At 37.6% G+C, this 23,312-nt stretch overlaps 1 protein-coding gene across 1 annotated transcript in view; it reads right to left on the reverse strand.

The window, feature by feature from the left end:
• Positions 1 to 23,312, reverse strand: part of TUSC3 (tumor suppressor candidate 3) — a 143,106-nt gene that overhangs the window by 48,976 nt on the left and 70,818 nt on the right. The window contains exons 4-6 of the mRNA XM_070948257.1: positions 22,344 to 22,484; positions 20,290 to 20,430; positions 14,294 to 14,383 (exon numbers count right to left, since the gene is read on the reverse strand). Coding sequence (XP_070804358.1) covers positions 14,294 to 14,383; positions 20,290 to 20,430; positions 22,344 to 22,484 — 372 coding nt within the window. The remainder of the gene's footprint in view (positions 1 to 14,293; positions 14,384 to 20,289; positions 20,431 to 22,343; positions 22,485 to 23,312) is intronic.

The raw sequence follows: 23,312 nt of genomic DNA on the forward strand, positions 1-23,312 counted from the left end.
ATATGGACTTAGGATAATATGCATTCGGAGTTTGGGACTAAATCCTTCTACTGTGACTGTGATTTTGCAATAATGTTCAAGATATAGCCTCAAAATTCCACATGTGCCCGCTAGATCATGTTAGCTGAGGCATTAAATAAGGCATTAATGAGTGGACCAAAAGAATATAAAATGAGCTATACTGAAGTATACCAAATCAGATCATGAGTCCGTTCAATCAACATTCATAGTGGCCAAGCAGATGTCTGCGAGAAAGACTTAAGCTGGGTCCAGGCAGTAGCTGAATAGTTATCACATGTGATATTTACATGCAATTCTTTCACGTTATGGAAAGTAGTCTAATACTGAAAAGTTAATATCCTGAAAAAATACAAGTTTTTCAATAATTTTGAGAGCAAATGCAATATTTCAGAACTGCTAACATTCTCAGAATCACAATTTATTACAGATAATCCTGAACTTATAACAGTTCATTTAGTGACTGTCCAAATTTACAATGGCACTGAAAAAAGCGTCTTATGGCCGTTTTTCACACTTATGATCACTGCAACATTTGGACATTAATCCTGTTTCATAAATGAAAAAAAAATGTTTACTCTTAATTTCCCACCTCTATCCAATAACTTGGAAAGCTGGCAAGAGTTACTAAACACTTGGAAAGATTTCAATTTTTAAAATGAACCCTCTGCCAACTCCTTTTAAATATTATTACACTAATTCATTTAAAATATTGAAAAACAGCATGGGATGGGTAGGATTAACAATGCTTTCTAAGCTTTACTAAGTTTAATAAGATTGGTACTTACATAAATGTGTCCAGAATTGTAGCCCGATTAAAAGGTCAAAGAAGAAACTGAAAATTGCTTTTACAGTTGTATTGAAGCCATTTGATAGAAATAGCTTAACATTCAAATTTTTATTATGACAGTTGTGATGGTAAAATATACCCCCTATATACATGTAAGCTGCACTCACTGCCACATCTATAAAATGAAATGCTTAAAGCATCATTATCAGAAAACATTTACAGCACACATGTTCAATCCGTGGCCTGAGTGCCACATGCAGCCTTGGACAGTTAGTAATGAGGCCCCATAAGATTGCAATAATTTTTTTAAAAAAGAAAGCTTGTTATTTATATACATTAATTATATTATACACTTTATATGTGGCCCTAGACAATTCTTCACTCAGTGTGGCCCAGGCAAGGCTAAAGATTAGACACCCATGATTTATAGCAAGCTGAATTGACCATGAGTAGTGACAGGGAGAAGCATCAGTCAGGCATGTGTGGCCCAGAAAACCAAATTGTTTTTATTCATTGACCATATCTCAAATATAATATGGCTAGTATGCTCATCTAGTAAGAAGGAATAACTAATAAGATCACATAGATGGGTTTATCTAAAATATTCCAATGTCACACTGTAATTTCTACTGTGTTCGCCTTTTTCTGTGACTTTGCAATAATATGCCAAAGCTATATAAACTCTGATTCTGCTTTTGATCAGGGAGTTGCTGGCAGTGCAATATGGCTGATTTATTGATTGCATGCAAATAAAATTATATTGTATCTTCAAAGTGATTTGGTTGCTTTAGGTTTTGGCCATAACATGCAACATGACTGAATTCAGTTCTGTCTTGATATATAACACATAATGAAGAACTTTGGGGTGTTCAGCATACAAAATAATATGAAAATTCTTATATAAGACTATGGCCATATTTAGAATAACAAATTTAAATTTCCTGGAGGCAATTCATCTGTAATTAGTTTTAAAATTTTGAAACTCATATGGAAAGTATTTAAAGTTTTACTGTCCCTCAATTACTCTATAGCAGAGGTGTCAAACTTGAACTAGATGTGTCACTGTTGGCCATGCTCACCCCAGTTTAGCGAAGGGGAAAGAAGTCACGATACATCACGTGATGACAGTGACGCCACGAGTTTGACGCCCCTGCTCTATAGCTATTTTTTAACTGGCTGACACTACTGAGGCTTTGAAACAGGGGTGAAATGCTCCCGGTTCAGACCGGCTCGGACGAATAGGTAGCGATGATGGCCAGTGGTTTGGAGAACCGGTAGCAATGGCACCTGGAGGCTCCGCCCACCCGCCCCATTCCCCGCAGTCAGGGAATGCACCATTCCCCGACTCCTACTGCTCACTTTTCTCCCGCGGCTGGCTGTCAGGGAAGGCAAGCACCCGAAAGGTACCGGAGTTGCTCATTCTCTTTCTTGAATGAGCCACTCTGGTCCATGTGCCGGCTGCGCAAGCGCATACCATTTATTTAATTCAGTGGCAAGTTGGGTGTGCACTTGCTCAGCCGGTGCGTGGATCAGAGTGGCTCATTCAAGAAAGAGAGTGAACGACTCCGGTACCTTTTGGGCGTTTGCCTTCCCTGACAGCCAGCCGTGGGAGAAAGGTGAGCAGTAGGAGTCGGGGAATGGTGCATTCCACAACTCTGGGGAATGGGGCGGGTGGGCAGAGCCGCGGGAGAAAGTAAGGACACACTGGCAGAATAGAAATTTTAAAAGTTTTCCTACCAGGTTCTGTGAGCATGGCTTGGTGGGAGGGGGTCTTGTGACTGAGTGGGCGTGGCTGTGAGTGACATCGAATTGACCACGCCCACTCAGTCACAGGACACCCCCCCACCAAGCCACACCCACAGAACTGGTAGGGAAAAATTTTAGATTTCACCCCTGCTTTGAAACATTGTACCATGATGAAATTCAAAGCCATTATTTAGGCTGAAGTGTATTTAGACAGCATAGATGTTGGTAGAAAATTAAGGCATAATTTTCTACAATAGCTCTAAAAGTATATGCCCAGTGGTGCCTGCCTGCTTATGAAAAAACAAACAACAGTAACAAAACAAACAAAAAAAAAACCCAAACCTCCTCCTCGATTCAGATGAGACTTCTGACAGCACCACAGAAAGATTTTCAGCAGTGCCCTTTGCTTCCTAAAAACCTTCCTACCACAAACCCTATGAAATTCTAAAAGATTTCTCCCCAAGACAGATTTGAGGAAAGAAAAAAATCCTTTCTTCTCTAGTCTAGTGAAGAAGTTTTCATCAACATCAAACAAATCTAATCAATGGTAGTATTTCCCTTGTAGTTACTATTACCTGAATTTGCATTAAGAAACATCACTACAGGTAAAATAAGAATTAGCCTATCAAAATTCATTTGGGGGTATCATGCCAAACTAAAAAAAAAAAATCATAACCAAAACCAACCACCATATGCTGTCAAAAACAGATAACTTTCTGCTGACTTCAGAGGATTTTTTTGCATCATAGTAATAATGACAATTCAGTTGTATCAGGAATATTCATCAATGAAGAGAGATGTTTACATTTACAAAAGTTCTATTTCTGATTAAAAATGAAAAACAACAGTTGGAGATTTCTCTTCTTTTTACAAAAAGTTTAGCAAGCTGAATAAAAATATTATATTTTTATATATATACCTCAACTGTTAAAAAAATTACATTATGTATGTATGTATGTATGTATGTATGTATGTATGTATGTATATTATAAGTGAAAATTAGGCGGTAGGTGGGTTAAGGGAACATTTCATTGCCCTTCTATAATATATATATATATATATATATATATATATATATATATATATATATATATATATATATATATATATATATTATGGTTACGTAGGAAAAACCTGGCTATTCGGGTCTTCTCCCACGTAGAATTGGAAGTGTCTTGGCGACGTTTCGACAAAGTCTCATTCGTCATCTTCAGGCTGGTGTTCTCGGCTTCGTGCTTCCAGGAGCAATGTGAGATCTCAGCTGTCTCTTCCTTTTAACTGCTAGTGGGGGTGTGAGCTGATTGGGTGGGGACTTGGCTGTGTTCTGATTGGGTGGAGGTGTGTTCTGATTGGTTAGGGGCTTGGCTGTGCTCTGATTGGATGGGGGGTTGGTTGTGCTCTGATTGGCTGGGAGTGTGTTCTGTTTGGGTGGGGGCTTGGTTGTGCTCAGCTTAGTCTGAGTTGCAGGGGGATTTGAGCTGGTGAGCTGCGTTGTTGTTTTTTGGCTATATTATGGTTACGTAGGAAAAACCTAGTGGGGGTTTCTTTTTGGATTAGGTTGGTGATCTTATTTCTTTGGATTGGATTTGGATTTCTCTAAAATCCAAGACAGAGAACAAGAAAACGGCAAAGCCCTCTTCCCATACATAAAAGGCACCACAGACAGAATAAGCAAAATCCTCCACAAACATAACATCAAGACAGCATTCTGCACAAACCGAAAAATATCCACCATCCTAAGGAACCCCAAAGACAAAATTGAGTTAGAAAATCAAGGAGTATATGAAATCCCATGCACCGCCTGCCCCACTACATACATCGGACAAACCAACAGACAAATAAGTGCACGCACAGAAGAACACAAGAACTCAGTCAGAAAAGAGGAACCAACTTCTTCCCTGGTCCAACACCTTAAAGCCACAGGACATGATATTGACTTTAAAAAGACCAGAACTATCGCCAAAACTGAACACTTTAACAACAGAATAATCAGAGAAGCCATCGAGATAGAAAAACGCCCACACAGCATGAACAAACGAGACGATACCTCCCGCCTACCAGCCATTTGGAGACCCGCCCTTATTGACAAATGAGTCCCTAACACGACAAATGACACCAGACCCACACTCACGAGAGCCACACAGGATGTCACCACCACACATCCACGCAGAAAGCAGACTCAAACCCACACTGATAATGATCCACGACCAAGGACCAGAAGCCAGACCGCAGCTGCATCATTAGCCACTTTAAACCCCTCCAATCCATACATGAAGCAGACTGACACCCACCATGAAGAGCTCGCACGGCCACAAACACGAAGCCAAACAACAACAATGCAGCTCACCAGCTCAAATCCCCCTGCAACTCAGACTAAGCTGAGCACAACCAAGCCCCCACCCAAACAGAACACACCCCCATCCAATCAGAGCACAACCAACCCCCCATCCAATCAGAGCACAGCCAAGCCCCTAACCAATCAGAACACACCTCCACCCAATCAGAACACAGCCAAGTCCCCACCCAATCAGCTCACACCCACACTAGCAGTTAAAAGGAAGAGACAGCTGAGATCTCACATTGCTCCTGGAAGCACGAAGCCGAGAACACCAGCCTGAAGATGACGAATGAGACTTCGTCGAAACGTCGCCAAGACACTTCCAATTCTACGTGGGAGAAGATCCGAATAACCAAAGACCTACATACAAACACCCGCGAAAACCTGAGAAAACAAATATGTGTATATATATATATATACATTCATTGTTCCTAGAAGCACGAAGCCGAGAACACCAGCCTGAAGATGACGAATGAGACTTCGTCAAAACGTTGCCAAGACACCTCCAATTTTACGCGGGAGAAAACCGGAATAACCAAAGACCTACATACAAACACCCGCAAAAACCTCAGAAAACATATATATATATATATATATATATATATATCTTTGGTTATTCGGGTTTTCTCCCACATAAAATGTAACCACCACACATCCACGCAGAAAGCAGACTCAAACCCACACTGATGATGAGGCACGACCCCGGACCAGAAGCCAGACCACAGCTGCATCATTAGCCACTTTAAACCCCTCCAATCCATACATGAAGCAGACTGACACCCACCATGAAGAGGTGGCACGGCCACAAACACAAAGCCAAACAACAGCAACACAGCTCACCAGCTCAAATCCCCCTCCTACTCAGACTAACCCGAGCACAACCAAGCCCCCACCTAAACAGAACACATACCCATCCAATCAGAGCACAGCCAACCCCCCATCCAATCAGAGCACAGTCAAACCCCCAACCAATCAGAACACACCTCCGCTCAATCAGAACACAGCCAAGCTCCCACCCAATCAGTTCACACCCCCACTGGCAGTTAAAAGGAAGAAACAGCTGCGATCACACACATTGCTCCTAGAAGCACGAAGCCGAGAACACCAGCCTGAAGATGACGAATGAGACTTCGTCGAAACATTGCCAAGAAACCTCCAATTTTACGCGGGAGAAAACCTGAATAACCAAAGACCTACATACAAACACCCGCAAAAACCTCAGAAAACATATATATATATGCTTTTTTCTGGGTGTCCTAAAAATTCTACTACTTGGCAGTCCAGAAGATTAAAAGCTAAGCCAGAAATCTTGTAGGATTAAGACTGTTTCAAAGTCTTCTGCAAATAACATTACTGTAAAGGAAACACTTCGGCCGCTTTATTTAAGATGGTACCTGGCTATCTTTCAGTGTTTCCAGTCCTACTCCTATCATCAGCATTAAGCACAAGAGTCTGGTGGCACAGCAGACTAAAGCACTGTTAGTAACAGTGCTGTTATTAACATCAGCTGCCTGCAATTACTGCAAGTTCAAATCTCACCAGGCTCAAGGTTGACTCAGCCTTCTATCCTTTCTAAGGTAGGTAAAATGAGGACCCAGATTGTGGGGGCAATAAGATGACTTTGTATAAAATATACAAACGTATGAAGGCTATTGCTTAACGCAATAAGCCACCCTGAGTCTCCGGAGAAGGGCAGCATATAAATCAAATTAAAAAAAATGAAATTTATATGCTGCCCAACACCCAGCAGCTCTCAACAGTTTACAAATTGTTAAGAATATTTAAAGCAATAAAGCAAAGCAAAGCAAAAAAGAACAAAGACGGTATAAATACCATGCTTCAAAAGGTTTCTTATAAACATGGATAACTTCTTGAATTCCTATCTATCAACCCTTCAAACCTCCAGAAGCTGATTTACTGATCACCCTGTCCAAATGTTATGGATTTGTTCTTTCATTTTAAGAGATGCAAATAGAGATTGCAGCCACTATAAGATAGAACTCTGACATAATGCAGGTCTCTTGCAGACTCTCAAATGTTGGCTGTGAATGTTTGCAAAGAAGAGCTGTGCTTTCTTTCATGTGAGCTAGAACCCTCGAAGCCAGTGCAGCTCGCTATGTGAATGTCTTTTTCTTCTGCAGACATGTGTGCTCAGCATGAGAACATCTAAAGGAGGCTGATGTCAAATAAGTGATATTGGCAGAGGGTGAGATTTAACCAAAGTGCTCACTTGAGAAGCAGTATGGATTTAAAAAACAACAACACTTGAACAGGCTGTAGGAGTCTTTCACTTCCCCTGCCTGAGCCAAGCATAGCTTTAAAGGTGGCCTGTAAGATGCAAAGAGTTGTCTTCAGAAGGATTTTTGGGAGGAGAGCAATGCTGAATCCTGACCAATCTCCCGTTATTCTATGAGTATTGAAAATAGTCTAGATGTTGAGTGCTTTTGTTACACTCTTTTTTAAAAAGAAAATCTGTTGCTAGTTCTCATCTATTTAAAACATAAAGTAAAAAATAAAATATCGGAGAGACCATATTTTTAAGGGAAGAACATAAAACAGTTTCAAGGAGTTAAGGACAGGGGATACATTCATACATTTCAAAGCATCTTTTCATCTTCAGCTTTCAAGTACTGGAGAGTCATGGTACCAACTACTATGGGGCTAATAATTGTGTACTTATGTAATGCCCAGAAAAAAAAATCAAACATATATTTGATGAAAGAATAAAAATAGAGCAAGGTCAATAACCTTTATATAATTATTAAGGAGAAGCTGTTATTTGACTGACTTTCATTTTTGGGTGCCAAAGATGTCCTAAAAATCGTATTTTGTTACTTTGGAGGTTGTTAAAGCCCAACAGATACGTGTGGGCAAGAGAGAAAATGAAGAAGGAAGAAGATTCTGTTACACCCATAATTTTCATTAGAAGATCTATTATAATGCAAAATGATCAAGAGGCTTACATTCTTTGGAAATTAAAATATAATGTATGATACTTTAGAATTTATATTGATGAGCATTCAAACAGAGTTGCACGTTTTCTTCTAAGAAAAATTCTTTGCCTCCCCTAACCAAATTCCCAATAATTATAATTTGAAAAAAAAAAATCATACAAGCAACATTAATGTCAACCAAATCAACCTTAATAGATCACATTTTCCCCTAAAAATTAGAAGACATTTTCCACTGAATGCAAGTGCAAATGTTTCTTTTTTTTTCAGTAAAAGTCCCCTCTCTCTATCAATCTACAAATTTTACTACAATATTTTAACAAAGTGAAATTAAAGGGTAAATTAATTTAACAATGCTCATTTATAAAATACATATTTATAATGTAACAACTGCACAGTAAACTCTCTTACCAAAGTAACTCATTATTTGTAATAGTGCAACTAATTTAACAATTTTCAGTTAAACTAGTTTCCCAATTTATCAGATTAATGACCACAATATAACTGAATTCAGTACTGTTAGTTAAATTCTCAAGCAGAGCTATAAACCAGTACTCAGTAAATTATAAATGATGAGAGTTCTTTTTTTAAAAAATGTGAGAAATCACAGAGAAGATATTCCTGTATTTCTTTTCCTGGACCAATTCTTCTTCCATTTTTAAAACAATCTAGACTGTTATCAAAGTACTTTTGGCATCCTTCTCAAAAATTCCCCCAAATATATTAAATTCAAATAGTAATGCTACAAAGCCAGACCTATTTATTCACAAGTAAGGCACATTGAATACACTAAATGTTATTTCAGAGTAAGTACAGATAGGATTGTCCTGAAGTTTAAGTTATTTAAATGAAAAATTCAACAACGAAATGGAAAGGCCAGAAATAAAAATTAATGGACTCTGAAGTTTTCAAAAGTGTGAGGTACTTTTTATAAACGGACAAAAAAACCTCCCATATTTTTCCTCCTAGAAAGCCATCCTCAGTTTGTTCTAATGAGATGTCATTTCATTAAAGCTTGTGACCTTTGCCACACAACATTATTTGACGAATTTTTTTTTCATCCAACATAAATAATGGAATGTCCAACCTTTGTAATAGTTGAAGACATCCTGAAACATCTCTTTATCTGAGATGATGTTAAGTGTACCTGAAGAATCTTTATTAGTCACTCTTTAGCTAATGCAGTTTCTTCTTTGACCACTGCATTTTCTTGGGGGCGCATCTATCAATTTTCATCTCCATCTAGAACACAGGTGTCAAACTCGTGGTGTCATGTTGCTGTCACTTGACGTTTTTCCCTTAGCGGAGCTGGGGTAGGCATGGCCTGCATGTGACACATCCGGCTTGTGGGCTGCCAGTTTGACACCCCTGATCTACAACATTGAAGTTGATTCTGAGAAAATCATCACATTCATAGAAATATATTCTGGAGTACCAAGAATTCTAATCACCATTGAAGGAAGGAAACCTGACAAAACCTTGACACAAATAAGTTGACTACATCTTATTGACATCTCATGAAAAAAAAAATACAGATGTTAGGCCCACTGACACTCACCCAGCCAGCTATGAACCCATATCTATATATTTATCTCTATTTATATCTATACACACACATTAAAATTATAACTAAACCAATTAAAAGGAAGGAAAAGGAAAAAGAATTTCCTTGAAGACTCTTTGATCTGGAAATAACTTGATTTAAATGAGTATTTGTTATAATGTTACCTGTTTACACTGATAGATAGTAGCACCTGATCTGATAGCCTTCTGATATCACTTCTGAGTCCTCAGTTTGGTTGAACAGAAGTGTGGCCTCATGATACCATATTCTGCATACTGACTCATTTTGTTAAGTTTGTATTTGTGATTTTATGGTCCTTCTGTGGTGATATTCCTCATCGGACCAACTATTAGTACATGAATTGGATTACCCTATTGGGCACTATTCCCTGAAAAGGAAGAATCAAGCAACAGAATAGTTTGGACTGGAGTCCATGCTGCAATCCCCATATTCTATGGTTTTGCAAGCATCCTAAGGGACAACCTTCTAGATGCTAATAGTTTTTTTTATTTAAAAGCTATGAGAGTATTCCAAGGACAGGATAAGCTTCCTTTCCTTTGTGTTAATACTGACTCCCAGATATAGAACCTGCTTGGATGGCATTGGCAGGTTCTTTGCTAGATTCATCACAAAGTTTTGTACCTGGAAACAGCATGTGTTAGGCTTTCTTCGCTGCTGTTTTCAGATCACTCTGATGAGTAGGTAGGCATAAACATCTTTTTTTTTTTTTCAGATGGCCTATCATTTCTGTAAATACTTGGTGCTGATGTTGATGTGAAATTTCTTAATTAAAACTAGGAACCTTTCACGAGAAGCTATGATTGGAATGTGCAAGTTGGTCTTTAACAAATCTACCGAGGCTAGAAAGTGTACAGGTAGAACTAAAGGTAGAAAGTGTACAGGTAGAAAGTGTACAGGTAGATCTTTGATGCCTCCATTCTTAAGGTTTGGATATCTATCCAATTTCCATTCTTCTTGAAAATACAGTTGTTCATCTTTATCCTAGAATGTTTTGCTCTGTTCTTGAGGTTAGAAAAGATAGATGTCTTTTGGGCTTCTTGTGAGCTCTAATGCATATCTCTAATTGATTGTTTCTAGCATTTGTCTATCTCTGTATTTTCCACTTTATCTAAATTCTAGAAGTGGTACAATACTGTAGGTATTTAACCTAGTTCTTGTGTCCTCTGCTTGGTTTTAATGCTTTAGTTGGCAAGACTGAGAGAGAGACAGAATTGTTCATTCTTTACTATCTGTTCAAAAATGAATGGTCTTTGGCCAAATAGGAAAATACAGACATTCTCTGGTATGTGCCCTCTCTATTCTTAGGATTTAAAACAATTAGAACCAATTTTACTACCTCTCTGTATAACTTCCCCAAAAGACTGTGCTTCAAGAAGGCTTTTGATTGATGATCTATGTTGCCTCAACAATAGGCCTTAATATGTTATCACTTCTGCTGCCTTAGATCTGGCTCACAAACTGCATTGATCTACTCATACTCTACTCACTGAATATATTATCTTGCCGCCCCCCCCCCTAGAATTACGATATAGCAATTAGGGATAGCTTGGATTCACTGATACTATATAGTACTAGCCATGCCAGAATATAGTTAAAGATGTAACTTATTTGCTACTGCTGGAGATATCTTAGACTTGGCTAGTTAGTTGGGCTAAATTGGTCTCAGATTAATTTACACCTATTTCTGGAAAAAATGCAAATTTCTATAGGGCAATGAGTCATCTTCTGGACAACCCTATCCACTCAGTTTTGGCAAACAGTAGGGAATATATAGAGTTTGGAATTATACGGTTGGGTTCTTGTTGATATCTGAGCTTGGCGGTTTTCCTGCAGACAATATGTTTCCAGGCTAGGTAACATTATCAGGCCATGGTATAGAAGAGGTCCCAACTGTGGACAAACAAACTTGGAGATGGAAATGCTATGTATATTGCTATAAGCTTTTAGAGAAAAAGATGGAAAGTACCACAAGTACATATAAATAAATAAGCTGCTCTTTTTCTCCACTGCATACATTATACTCTGCATTATTCATGGTGCTAAGCTGCTGCTTGACTCCATCTCTATTGCCCTCCAGAGCACCTTTAGAAGACAAGTGAAAATAAGGAAATCATTCTGAGCCTTGAAAGCCAACTTTATGGATCTTTTCCTGTGTGATTTACAGTTCATCTGAATTGCCAAACATTTCAAATTCATTGAGCCTGAACAGCAATCCATATGCTTTCAACACTTGCTCTGTTAGTTGAAGGCAAGGCAATGCAAAGCATTAGATTTTTCAGTCTGAAAAAGGAAATACATTATTTAAAATTATTTTAAGGAGTTCAATTTATTTGTAGAAGAACTGAGAAAAATATGTTGCTCTATGGAACTGTAAAATACTTCAAACCTTTTCATGTAATTCTGGATAAACTGAACAGTTACAATAAACTAACCATTTGGTAAAAAGGGAACAGCTTTTGTTTTAATTTACTCAGTCTAAAGCTGAGGACAGTTATTTGTCCATCAAAATTTTCTGCTGACAATTCTTAATATAAGGGGAAATGGTAAATTCTCTAAATAAGACTTTAAAAAGAGAATTTTGACATTACTTATGACTGGAATAAGTATAAATATGCTGTATTCAATTGTCCTGCTGTAAGGTATTTTTTTATATCTATCAGAAAACAATTCAAGGGGATAAAGTCAGATACTATACAAAGATTGATAATATACTTGAAGAAGAAATAATGTATCTTTATAGTCCTCCTGAACATACAGAAATTCATCCAAGTAAATTAGTAAAAATGGACAAATTGTTAACCTTTCTCACAAACATTATAATTTAATTGTTAAAATCAGTGTCTGCTCCTGTAATCTCTTACCTTTCTATCACTGTATATAAAACACATCATAAATTAAATAAAGAAATGGAATAATTAAAAGCCTGAGCTATTTTAAACAGTTTTAATGATTTATTTATTTCATACTTATTTGGTCAAAGTTCAGCGTAGCACATCTATCAGACCAAATATGTCATATTATGTCATCAATCAGCTCCTATCCTTCTGTCACCAAATCGATCAGTCATTAAATTCAAGTTGCCACTTTCTTCTTACTTTAATTATGATGTGAAACATCAAAGAAAACAAAAATGAATTTCCTCTTGAAAGGCTAGGCAAATTATTTTCCATTAACCGATAATGAGAAAATTTGAAAACTGTAGGAAGTTCATTTCAATATAAAATGGGGAGAGGAGGAAGAAAAAAATAATTTCAGGTAGGCTTCCAATAAAAAAACTTTTCTTGCAAAAATTATAATTCTTTTGTTTTCTGTTATTTACAGAAAACAAAATCTTACAATAACCCAATTTTCTTCATCTTTCTTCAAACTATATCCAATAATAGGACCCAATTCAGTCCTTCTATGATGGAATGAAAACTGACCACATGGATGCCTTAATGTCAAAGCTGTGATTATTGGCATTCTTATGTTAATTTCTTTGACTATTTGTTATCAAACACCAGTATGTGTGCTGCCTTTTTATCCAAGCAGGAAAGTTGAAGAGCATTATACCAAAAATTATTATATACTCAAATTAAATATTAAAAAATCTAAGTATTCAAAGAGCAAAAAGATGAAAAAATATTAATATGCCAAAATTATGTTACCTTTTTGGTTCATATTCAAAGGACATATTTAAGCATTGTAAATAATTGGATTGTTAATTCAAGTATGCTACAAGTGTGGAATCAATTATATATTCCAATATAGTACATCCCTCCTATCTAGAAATCCACCCATTACTTGCCCTAATTTGATTGGGACTTGCCCTTCTTTGATACAGCATATACTTTGTGAAAAATAGTTCACTGCACATTATTGCCAATGTGAGAAACAGGAGGCCTACATACTAAATATTAATAACTTTATCTGATGTAACAGCTCTGACCTCTAAGATACATTCAACATACTAGAAGACTTATCAATGTATTTTTAAAAAGTACTGTACTATCAGGTTGTCATGCTGCCAAATATCATATATATTTTGGTATGAATTCAGTGTCCACAAAAATGCTCAAACATACAATATAAAAGGACTAGCACAGACTTAGAAAGCTTTGTTACATAAAAGGCATCTTTTAAAACTATAAAAACAATATGCAACTTTTATTTATTATAACTAAGCGTATTGTTTATACATTTAATGTGAAGTAAGCTAGCTAATCAGAATGCAACTAACTGATCTGTATTATGTGCTAAGATTTAGCAATCTACAATGGGCTCTATTGGATAAAACTGCAGTCTCAAACAAACAGGGAAACAGGAACTATAAAATAACATTTAAAGTTTCATGAAAAACATAGACAATGAAGAAATCTGCGGGTGCAGTTCACCCATCCTCTTCTACAAAGACTTAAAGACAGGGGTGAAATTCAGCAGGTTCTGGAGAACGGCTGGTGGAAATTTTGAGTAGTTTGGAGAACTGGTAAATACCACCTCTGGCTGGCCCGAGTGGGGTGGGAATGGAGATTTTGCAGTATCCTTCCCCTGCCACGTCCACCAAGCCACACCCACAGAATTGGTAGTAAAAAAAATTGAATTCCACCACTGCTTAAAGTTAATTAGTACACATTTAACTGAAGAACATATCAACTATTTGTAACAGACTAACAGTTTCCTTAAATTCATTGCCAGTCTCCACAACAACATTCCATTAAGCATATGTGCAATCAAATGCCCATGATCAGTTAAATAGTTTGGGGGGGAAATTTCCCCAAAGGTAAACAGCCACCACAAATTTTCATATTTACTTTCACTCTCTACCAATTCATCTAGAAGCTTTGAGAATGACACTGTTAATTTTGCGCACTGATACAAGAACTTACCACTTGCCCATTTTGAGGATTTTTATGAGCATATGGAGGTCCTCGGATATGATTCCACATTTGGCCAGAAGTCATTGCAAAAACAACACACTGAGAAACAAGCAGAAATAAAATATTAATTTACTTCGTGACCATGAAATATTTCTTTTAAAAAATAATAATATTGCTATATCTTCGTTATTTACAGAGGAGTAGGAAAAGAGGGGAAGAATACATTACATACTGATGTAATCTAGCTTTGTGGAAATGGTTTTTACAATCTGCCTGGTGATTTAGCTTCACTATCAATAAAAGAAGTCTTAATAGATAAGCAAAATATGATTTAATCCCATCATGAGAACAATACAGGTTTATTCCCGACTGGCCTCCTTAATGGTTTAATTTAATTTTTTTTATCCAATATGAAAAATTACACTGATCAATTATTTGGGGTGGAAAACTAGTTCATTTTTAAGTAAAGACTAATCCTCTCTTTAGACTCATACTATATGGCAGGTGTATGTTACTTTTTTCCAGAAGCCCAAGATATAATGGAGGACAATGCCAGCCATGATTAGGAGATACACCTTTCATATCACCCATTGCATAGAAATGGGAGGACCGGAAAATACAGATAGTCCTCAACTTAGGACAGTAATGTTGGGAAACTGTCACCTAGGCAAGGAGGAGGGATCAAGTGGGGAATTAGGGAGTTGTGCAGCTGCAAGAGATCTAGGGATGAACCTCCTCCTAAATTATGGGACCTTATCTGGTTGTTCCCAAGAGAAGGCAAGCAGTCAGGGGAGATTCTTATATTATAGGCAGAATACAATAGTTACATTGAACCCTACACGTGTGATCTGCTTGCTTGTGTCTGACGTAATACAGCCCAGAATTATGGCTGTAAATCACTGCAATTGTAAGCCAAAGCCCAATTTTAAGGCTTTTTTTCAAAAGTTAAGCAAATGGCAGAAAATGCAACAGGGCAAATTCAATCAAAAGCTTGTTTGAATAAATGGATCTTTGTTCGATGCAGAAATCTACAAATCAATCTATTTTCTATACATGTAAGCTGGGTGGGTGACTCTCAGGCCAACTCAGCTCACAGGGTTTTGTGGGGAAAATAAGAGGAGAAAGGAATATTAGATACTGTATGTTCACTACCTTAAGCTATTAATAAAAATAGTAAAGGCAGAATAAAAATAAATATTCTGGAGGATGGGACTTATTGCTTTTAATTATTATTTTTATCTTTGCGGAGATAAAGTCACTGAGTCACTGAGAGTGAGTTGGGAGACCATATAAATTTTCTTAAATAAATAAATAAAATAAATCTAGGAAGCAGAAACCAGTGGTGGGTTGCTACCGGTTCTTGTGAACCCATAGTGGAAATTTTGAGTAGTTTGGAGAACCGGTAAATACCACCTCTGCCTGGCCCCGCCCTCAATCTATTTGCTGCCTCCCGAGTCCCAGCTGATTGGCTAGAAGGAAAAAATCAGGGCTCACTTGACAAGAGAAAAAACAACAACAAGACACCGTAGCTTTAAATTGAGAAGCCAAGAAGCCTCCCAACTGATTGGCTAGAACCGATCCGCTCCTTGTAAACCGCTTGGTGGTGGTAGATTGGCAATTGAGGCCAAACTGCCTGAAAGCAGTTTCCAATGCTCTCGGTGGTGGCAGAGCGGCAAAAAACTGTTTAAACTCTTGCTGCGGTTCTTCAAAGGGCCACCCTACAGCTGATCAGCAGTAAAAGGCAGTCTGGTGGTAGACCAGTGCGCTCCAAAAACAAATGGATAGACCAGTATGCTTCAAAAACAAATGGGTACGGCTCTGCAAGCAATTAAAAGCCTGGTAGACCAGTACCTCTGCTAAATCCTAAAAAATTGTTTGTCACCTGGCCATCAAACCACGCCCACAAAATAAGCCATGCCCACAGAACTGGTAATAAAAATTTTTAGAACCCACCCCTGGCAGAAACAAATGTATCCCCAAATTCCCCCTAAAGCCAAGTGCTACAGAATGGGAATGGACTTACCTTTCTTAAATTTTATCAATCCCAAATTTAAAAGTGTATTTGAGCTCCACTTTAGCAAACTTAAAACACTCCACCCCAGGCCACCCCAACGATGCCCTTGAAGTGATATCCCAGTGCCTGGAGGCCGTGCGGGCCTGGATGGGGAGAAACAGGCTCCGACTCAACCCCTCCAAGACCGAGTGGCTGTGGCTTCCAGCATCCCGATATAGCCAGCTGACGCCATCGCTGGCTATTGGGGGCGAATCACTCGCCCCCACGGAGAGGGCTCGTAACTTGGGCGTCCTCCTGGACGCACGGCTGTCTTTAGAAGATCATTTGATGGCCGTGGCCAGGGGGGCTTTTTATCAGGTTTGCCTGATACGCCAGTTGCATCCCTTTCTAGATCGGGACTCTCTACGCACAGTCACTCAGGCACTAGTCATTTCCCGCCTGGACTACTGCAACGCTCTCTACATGGGGCTCCCCCTGGGGTGCACCCGGAGGCTCCAGCTGGTTCAGAACGCAGCCGCGCGGGGGATTATGGGGGTGACGAGGCGCTCCCATGTGACACCTCTCCTGCGCGAGCTGCACTGGCTCCCGGTGGTCTTCCGGGTCCGCTTCAAGGTGTTGGTGACCACCTTTAAAGCGCTCCATGGCTTAGGGCCGGGGTACTTACGAGACCGCCTTCTGCCACCAATAGCCTCCCACCGGCCAGTACGCTCGCACAGAGTGGGCCTCCTCAGGGTGCCGTCGGCCAGACAATGTCGGCTGGCGACCCCCAGGGGGAGAGCCTTCTCTGTGGCGGCACCCACCCTCTGGAACAACCTCCCCCCAGAGTTACGTACAATAACAGACCTCCGGATTTTTCGTCGGGCCCTGAAAACCTATTTATTTCAACTAGCTGGGCTGGCTTGAGTTAAATTTTAAATTGATTTTAAATTGGGTTGTTTTAATTTACGGCCAAAATATTTAATTATTTTAATACTGTTTTTAAATTTTGTATGCTCTGTTTTTACCTTGGCTGTGCACCGCCCTGAGTCCTATTTGGAGAAGGGCGGTATAGAAATTTAATTAATAAATAAATAAATAATAAACTGTATATATACAGAATAATTCCAGTCCGATCCGCTTTTCTAGCCTGAATTTAAAGCTTTTGGAAGCTGCAAAAAATATCTTCATTCAACTATTCACAAAGCTGAACGAAGAGCAGCTTCAGCAACGATGAGCCTATTGTGTGATAGCCCATTTGAAAAATGTCAGCATCTGGGCCTTCTTGCTATTTTAATGCATTATCTATTAATAAGGAACAAACTAGCATGAATGCTAGCAGATGTTAATGAACCATCTAACTCACATGCAACCTGGAGGCAACATAAGCTCACATCATTATACAAGTCCTGTACATCTAGAACTGGATGATTACACAATGCTTGGGAAATTGGGTTTATAGAGAACACTGGTCTTCATTGTAGTTTCCCTTGGGCTGCTTTTCTTTTCGGAAGGCGAGGAAATATAGCTCATTTTATTTTCATTTTCTTATTGTTTCACATTTTATAATATTCAGTTCCATTTCCTCGTTCCTGTTATTGCATATTTAAGGTATCTCAAATTCACATACTTTTGTAGACCATACTCTATGGTCTACAAAATTGCAAATCCTTTATGAAACACATGCTAAAAGGGAACTTTCTATACTATGTTATGCAAATAACTTCTTCCTATTTGTGGAACATATCAGCCTTTCTATATCAATAAAGTTTTAATTTAAGTCATGATAATACTGTAATGCAGTTGTTCAGTTTTTTTTTTACCCCTTGAACATTCTATATTCAAATTATTGAAGCATTATTATCCAATTTATTTTATAAAGAAATATGCTAACTTTTCCCATATGAAAAAAGGAGTCTGAATCCCACGCTTTCTCCAAGAACAAATTATGATGTATGAAGTCACTCCAGCTAATTCTAAACCAGACAGAAATAGATTGCTAACAATACTGACTATATACCTGATCAGTGGGTCAGACCCATGCTCTCACCTGTATAGACTCATTAGAGTCATATAGCTTGGCAGCACAGAAAACAATAAAAACAACAATCTACCCCTCCAAAATTAACATAAAAAATCTACAAACTCTGTAAAAACCAATGGCATCCACGCAAATACACTCCTATATATCCACATACCATCTTACTGGGGTTCTATTTGTTCTGTTTATCTATATAAACATAGATGATAGATGGATGGATGGATGGATGGATGGATGGATAGATCGATAGATCGATGGATATGGAGAGAGAGGAAGAGGGAGGGAGAGAGAGAACCCTAATCCTTCTGAAAGGCCAATAGGGTTTTAATCTGTCTTTTTTGGTAATAATAATTAATAAGTATTATATAATAAATAAAAATTAGAAAAAATATAATTTATACTTATATATATTTATGGTAATTTTAAAACAAAGTATGAAAATGGGAAAATTGAAATTGAATGATTATGGTATAAACTCTCCATGATGGTCCCAGTGGTTATTGGTACACCATGCCAAAAAAAAATAGAAAATCTGCACACGGACAAAATTTTCATTTGTCAATTGCAAAAGGCTTGGATCCACACATATATCACACTGTATATTATGATATCTTACATAATGATACATTATGACATCCTAAATTTTGGGGAAGAACTCAATTAGTATAAAAAATCAACACCAGCTAAAGAATGTTCAGCTTTGATTTCACATTTTTGTGTATATATAATATTATCAGAAATTGATCTATTTTAATCTCTCTTTGCTGTAAATAATAATTGTAGTATTACAATATTATTCTATAATAAAAAGCACAATAACAAATCAAGTGGCCATTCCTTGAATATCATATAAAAACAGCTCTGGGATCAATTGCTGATGCTAGTCTTGCTTGTTGACCAGCAAAAGCAACAGCTTCAACATTAGAGTGGCTGAAATCAAGGAAATGTGGAAATTTGCTCATCACTTTGCAATCAGCTCTGGCCTGAGATATGACAGAGAACTGTGTAAGATGTTTAAAAGATGGCAATATGGACAAAGTGTCTTTCCTTGAAGTGTTAATATAGCTGTTGAGAAGCTGGTAAAGCTTCTTCAAAAACGATCTGTATGTACTGCCCTTCCACTGGGACACCAGTCAAGAGAATCATCTCTGCGTGCACACAAAGACAGCTGGAGACAACTCTCTAAGCAACTGCTAAGATTGGCAAAGGATGCTACTGCTTTAACACGTCAAAGGAGGATCTTTTGTTTGCACAAACACACTTCGCAATGCTTTTGAATGCTCTGCACAGCCCTAATAATTACCCAGGTGGGATCTGACCCATAGCTGATCTTCTTGAATAGGTCTACAGCAGGGCAAATTTATATTTTGCACCTCAGGTCTGCCAGGCTTTAAAACAGTAATTATAATCCTTAAGCAGAATTTCACTAAGAAGCTCAGAAGGACATTTTAGATTCTCACTAGTTTTAGTGAGTAACCTATTTTGCACTACCTAAAAGCTGTAACTTAAAAAAAGGAGTTTTTGTAGGCATGGGTATACTGCATTGAAGCAAAAGACTGGAGATATTTCGTAAACGTGCAGGGAACCAACCAAATGGTAATATGAGAATGAAAAAGAAATGAATATGATTTTCAAATGGTGATACTTCTAGATACTTCTGATTTTCTTTTTCTTTTTTGACATTTTAACCTTTAGAACTACTGTCACTTTAATAAACACTTACCAATGCTGGAACCAATTAAAATTTAGTTAAAATACCAGTACTGCATGCCCTTACTCAACCAATACTGTTTACTGCCCTTGAGATTATGCACAGCTGTTCCTGTTATGATTTTATAATCAATGCTACCTTTCTCTAAGCTATTCATTGATGCAGCACTTTTTTATTAATAGTTCAAAGGAGACTTGAAACTCTGGGATATAGAGAAATGAATTATTTAAATTCAAAACTTTTTTATTTTTAAGTTGGCATACCAATGCAACCATTGCCCAACCGGTCTTGTTGTAGATGAATTCCAGGTTGTTTCGCCGCAAGTAGAGCAAACCGCCAACCAGCGACACCAGGAGGGCCAAGGCAATAGTACCTGAGTAATTTGGTGGCCTGAACACTCTGATCTGTAAAATGGGAGGAAGGGGATTTGATTAGTATAATTCTACTTTCTGATACTAAAAGAAAACGCAACCTTTAAACAAAATTGGCAGCTCAAGATGAAACTCATCTGCATGAAAATCAATCAAGCCATCTAGTACAACTTTATTTGCTGTTATGAAGAAAATATGTGTTCAAAACATAAAGCCAATATGAAGAGAAGGTGTTTCTATGAACATGTACACCCACTTAAATCCAAATAGAAACCGTTATGCTCCAGGAAATAAAACAATATAAATACATAATTTGCACTTTGTTAATTAAATAAAATCAATCTTATTCTTTTCCTTTAAAGAAGAATTTTATAAAGTTGCAGAAAATCTCCCAAACTCTGGAGTTCTGTAATCTGACAGGGAAGGAGGGAAGGAAGGAAGGAAGGAAGGAAGGAAGGAAGGAAGGAAGGAAGGAAGGAAGGAAGGAAGGAAGGAAGGAAGGAAGGAAGGAAGGTAGGTAGGTAGGTAGGTGGATCTTGCATACAACGAGTCAGTCTGCAATGAACTAATTTAAATATATTTATTAAATTTATATGTCACCCACTTTCACTATGCAGAATAGTAAAACTTATCCCATTCATATTGCCTTAGCTATAGAGGAGGAGGCCTGGCCTATTCAGGTATATAGTAAAATACTAACATAATAGCATGCAGTCTTCATAGGTGTTATTATTGTAACTGGCTAGAGAAAATAAGTTCAATATACAATGCACCAGGGATATATTGACTACTACCCAATATAAAGTAATCATTGGTGGCATCGTCACTGTATTTAGATGGCAACAATAACTCCTATATCTCTTGATAGAAGAAGTTTTTGTCTAGTTCTCTGACCAGTGTGTCTTCTAACATGTTTGGAAAATCTATGTACCCTGTCAATGTCACTGAATTTAAGTCCCAGCAGTTCCAACCAGATGGTTCAAAGTCTGATCTCAAGTAAAACAGATATTGAAACACATGGTTGTGTCCATCATAACAGCAATCAAGAACAAAACTATATTTGAGAGAATATGCACAAGATAATGGGTGAAACATCTATTGTGGGTTCTATGTGTGAGGCAATTATCAAATTGATAACAAAGCAGCTATGGAAAGAGAACAAGCTGAATAAACTTAAATTGGAAAGGATTTTGTTTAACCTCTCTGTAAAACAGAAACAAATGCAAAACAAAACAAGACCTATTCTGCAACTTGGTGAGAAGAGTTCTCTTGTTTTATCCCATCTTGCTCAGAAATACAATTAGGAATCATTTGATAAGTGAACTTAGGATCTGCTTCCACCCCCATCTCCACACCAAAAGATGTGAAACAAATCTATCTTCATTTGATTATTAATATTATTAACAGTACAGGAATTCCAAATCTGCCATTCTCTGGAAATTATGAGAGACAAATCAACGTAACTGGCAAGCTTCAAATGAGTGGAAAAGTGATTACAATAATTTTGTGCAGCACTCTTGCTACTATATCTGTATACAGTTAAATAATGTTTTTCAATGTATTTATGTAACTGCTCTCTTATAGCATTAAAAAGTCAGACTTCTGGAATTATTACTTGCAATAAGTAATATTTCAAGTGGATGTTTACATTAATCACCTAATTGGTATACTATCATTCCTCATGTTCTGTTAGGAGACAAGGAGATTAATATTTTAGCTATGCAAAGCAAGTTTGAAATACATCATTATTTTTTTCATGTTTTACATTGCTATAGAATGAGGAAAGGGCACTGTTGGTACTGTTATTATTTTAATCCCTTTTTGTAGGAGAATATTGTGGGGGGATGAAAAATCATTGAAGGGCGAATCCCAATTCCTAGGTCAATTTGTTGCAGAACCTAGAAGATTAAAGTGGGTCAGTCTTTTTCTTTTGTTAAATGACTTACGTGAACATCCATTCTGTCAGCAATCCATTTAGCTAACTGTTCTGCAGCAAATCCAATTCTCTGTAGGTCAAATGTGTCTGCTCTCTTGGGCTTACCTTTTGGGGGGAAATGCATGAAGGTTGGAGCAGAGTTCATATTGAGCTGAAACAGACAACAAAGATGCCATCAAATACTAAATAAACATACCAATTCTTTATCAGTCTGTTTGAAAGCGATTATCATACATCGTAATATGATATAGAAATTCTTACTACCCTGTTTTCCCGAAAATAAGACATCCCCTGATAATAAGCCCAATCGGGCTTTTGAGCGAATGCACTAAAATAAGTCTCCCCCCGAAAATAAGCCCTCTCCAAAAATATTTAAACGCAGAGCTGGAAATCAGGTAAGACAGCAGGAGGAGCCCCATCTTGCTTCATGCACCCCAAAATAATAAGACCTCCCTGAAAATAAGGCCAAGCACTTATTTCAGGGTTCAAAAAAAATATAAGATAGGGTCTTATTTTGGGGAAAACATGGTAGGTAGTGTTGCAAAAGCTACTAACCTTCCTACAACCTTTCAGTTACATTACTACGATAATAATATCAAATATCTTATAGGGTCCCTGTAAAAATTGCTGATACCTTGAAATTTCAGAAATTTTGAATATCCAAAAGGGCTAAATAACTGGGTAAAACCTGACAGGGAATTTTGAGTGAGAGAAGCAGCTCTGTAAGTGAAAAAGAGGTCATTTCCCCCCTCCTCCGTAACCCCGGCATCTGCCCCAGAGCAACATTAATTCAATGTGATTGTTTTCCATTACTGAAGTAAAGTATTATATTTACTTGCATAAGAACAGGCCAAGATAAATATGGATAAAGTCATATTGCAATTTGATAGAGCTAGGACCCTGTAACAATTACAAGTTTGGAAAATATATATATGTATATGTATGCTTGGCTACTTTCAGTCAGCAGGATGGTGACTGA

This window comes from Pituophis catenifer, unplaced genomic scaffold (assembly GCF_029215685.1).
Source record: "Pituophis catenifer annectens isolate HBS135680 unplaced genomic scaffold, rPitCat1.0.hap2 SCAF_8, whole genome shotgun sequence".
Classification (NCBI taxonomy): Eukaryota; Metazoa; Chordata; class Lepidosauria; order Squamata; family Colubridae; genus Pituophis; species Pituophis catenifer.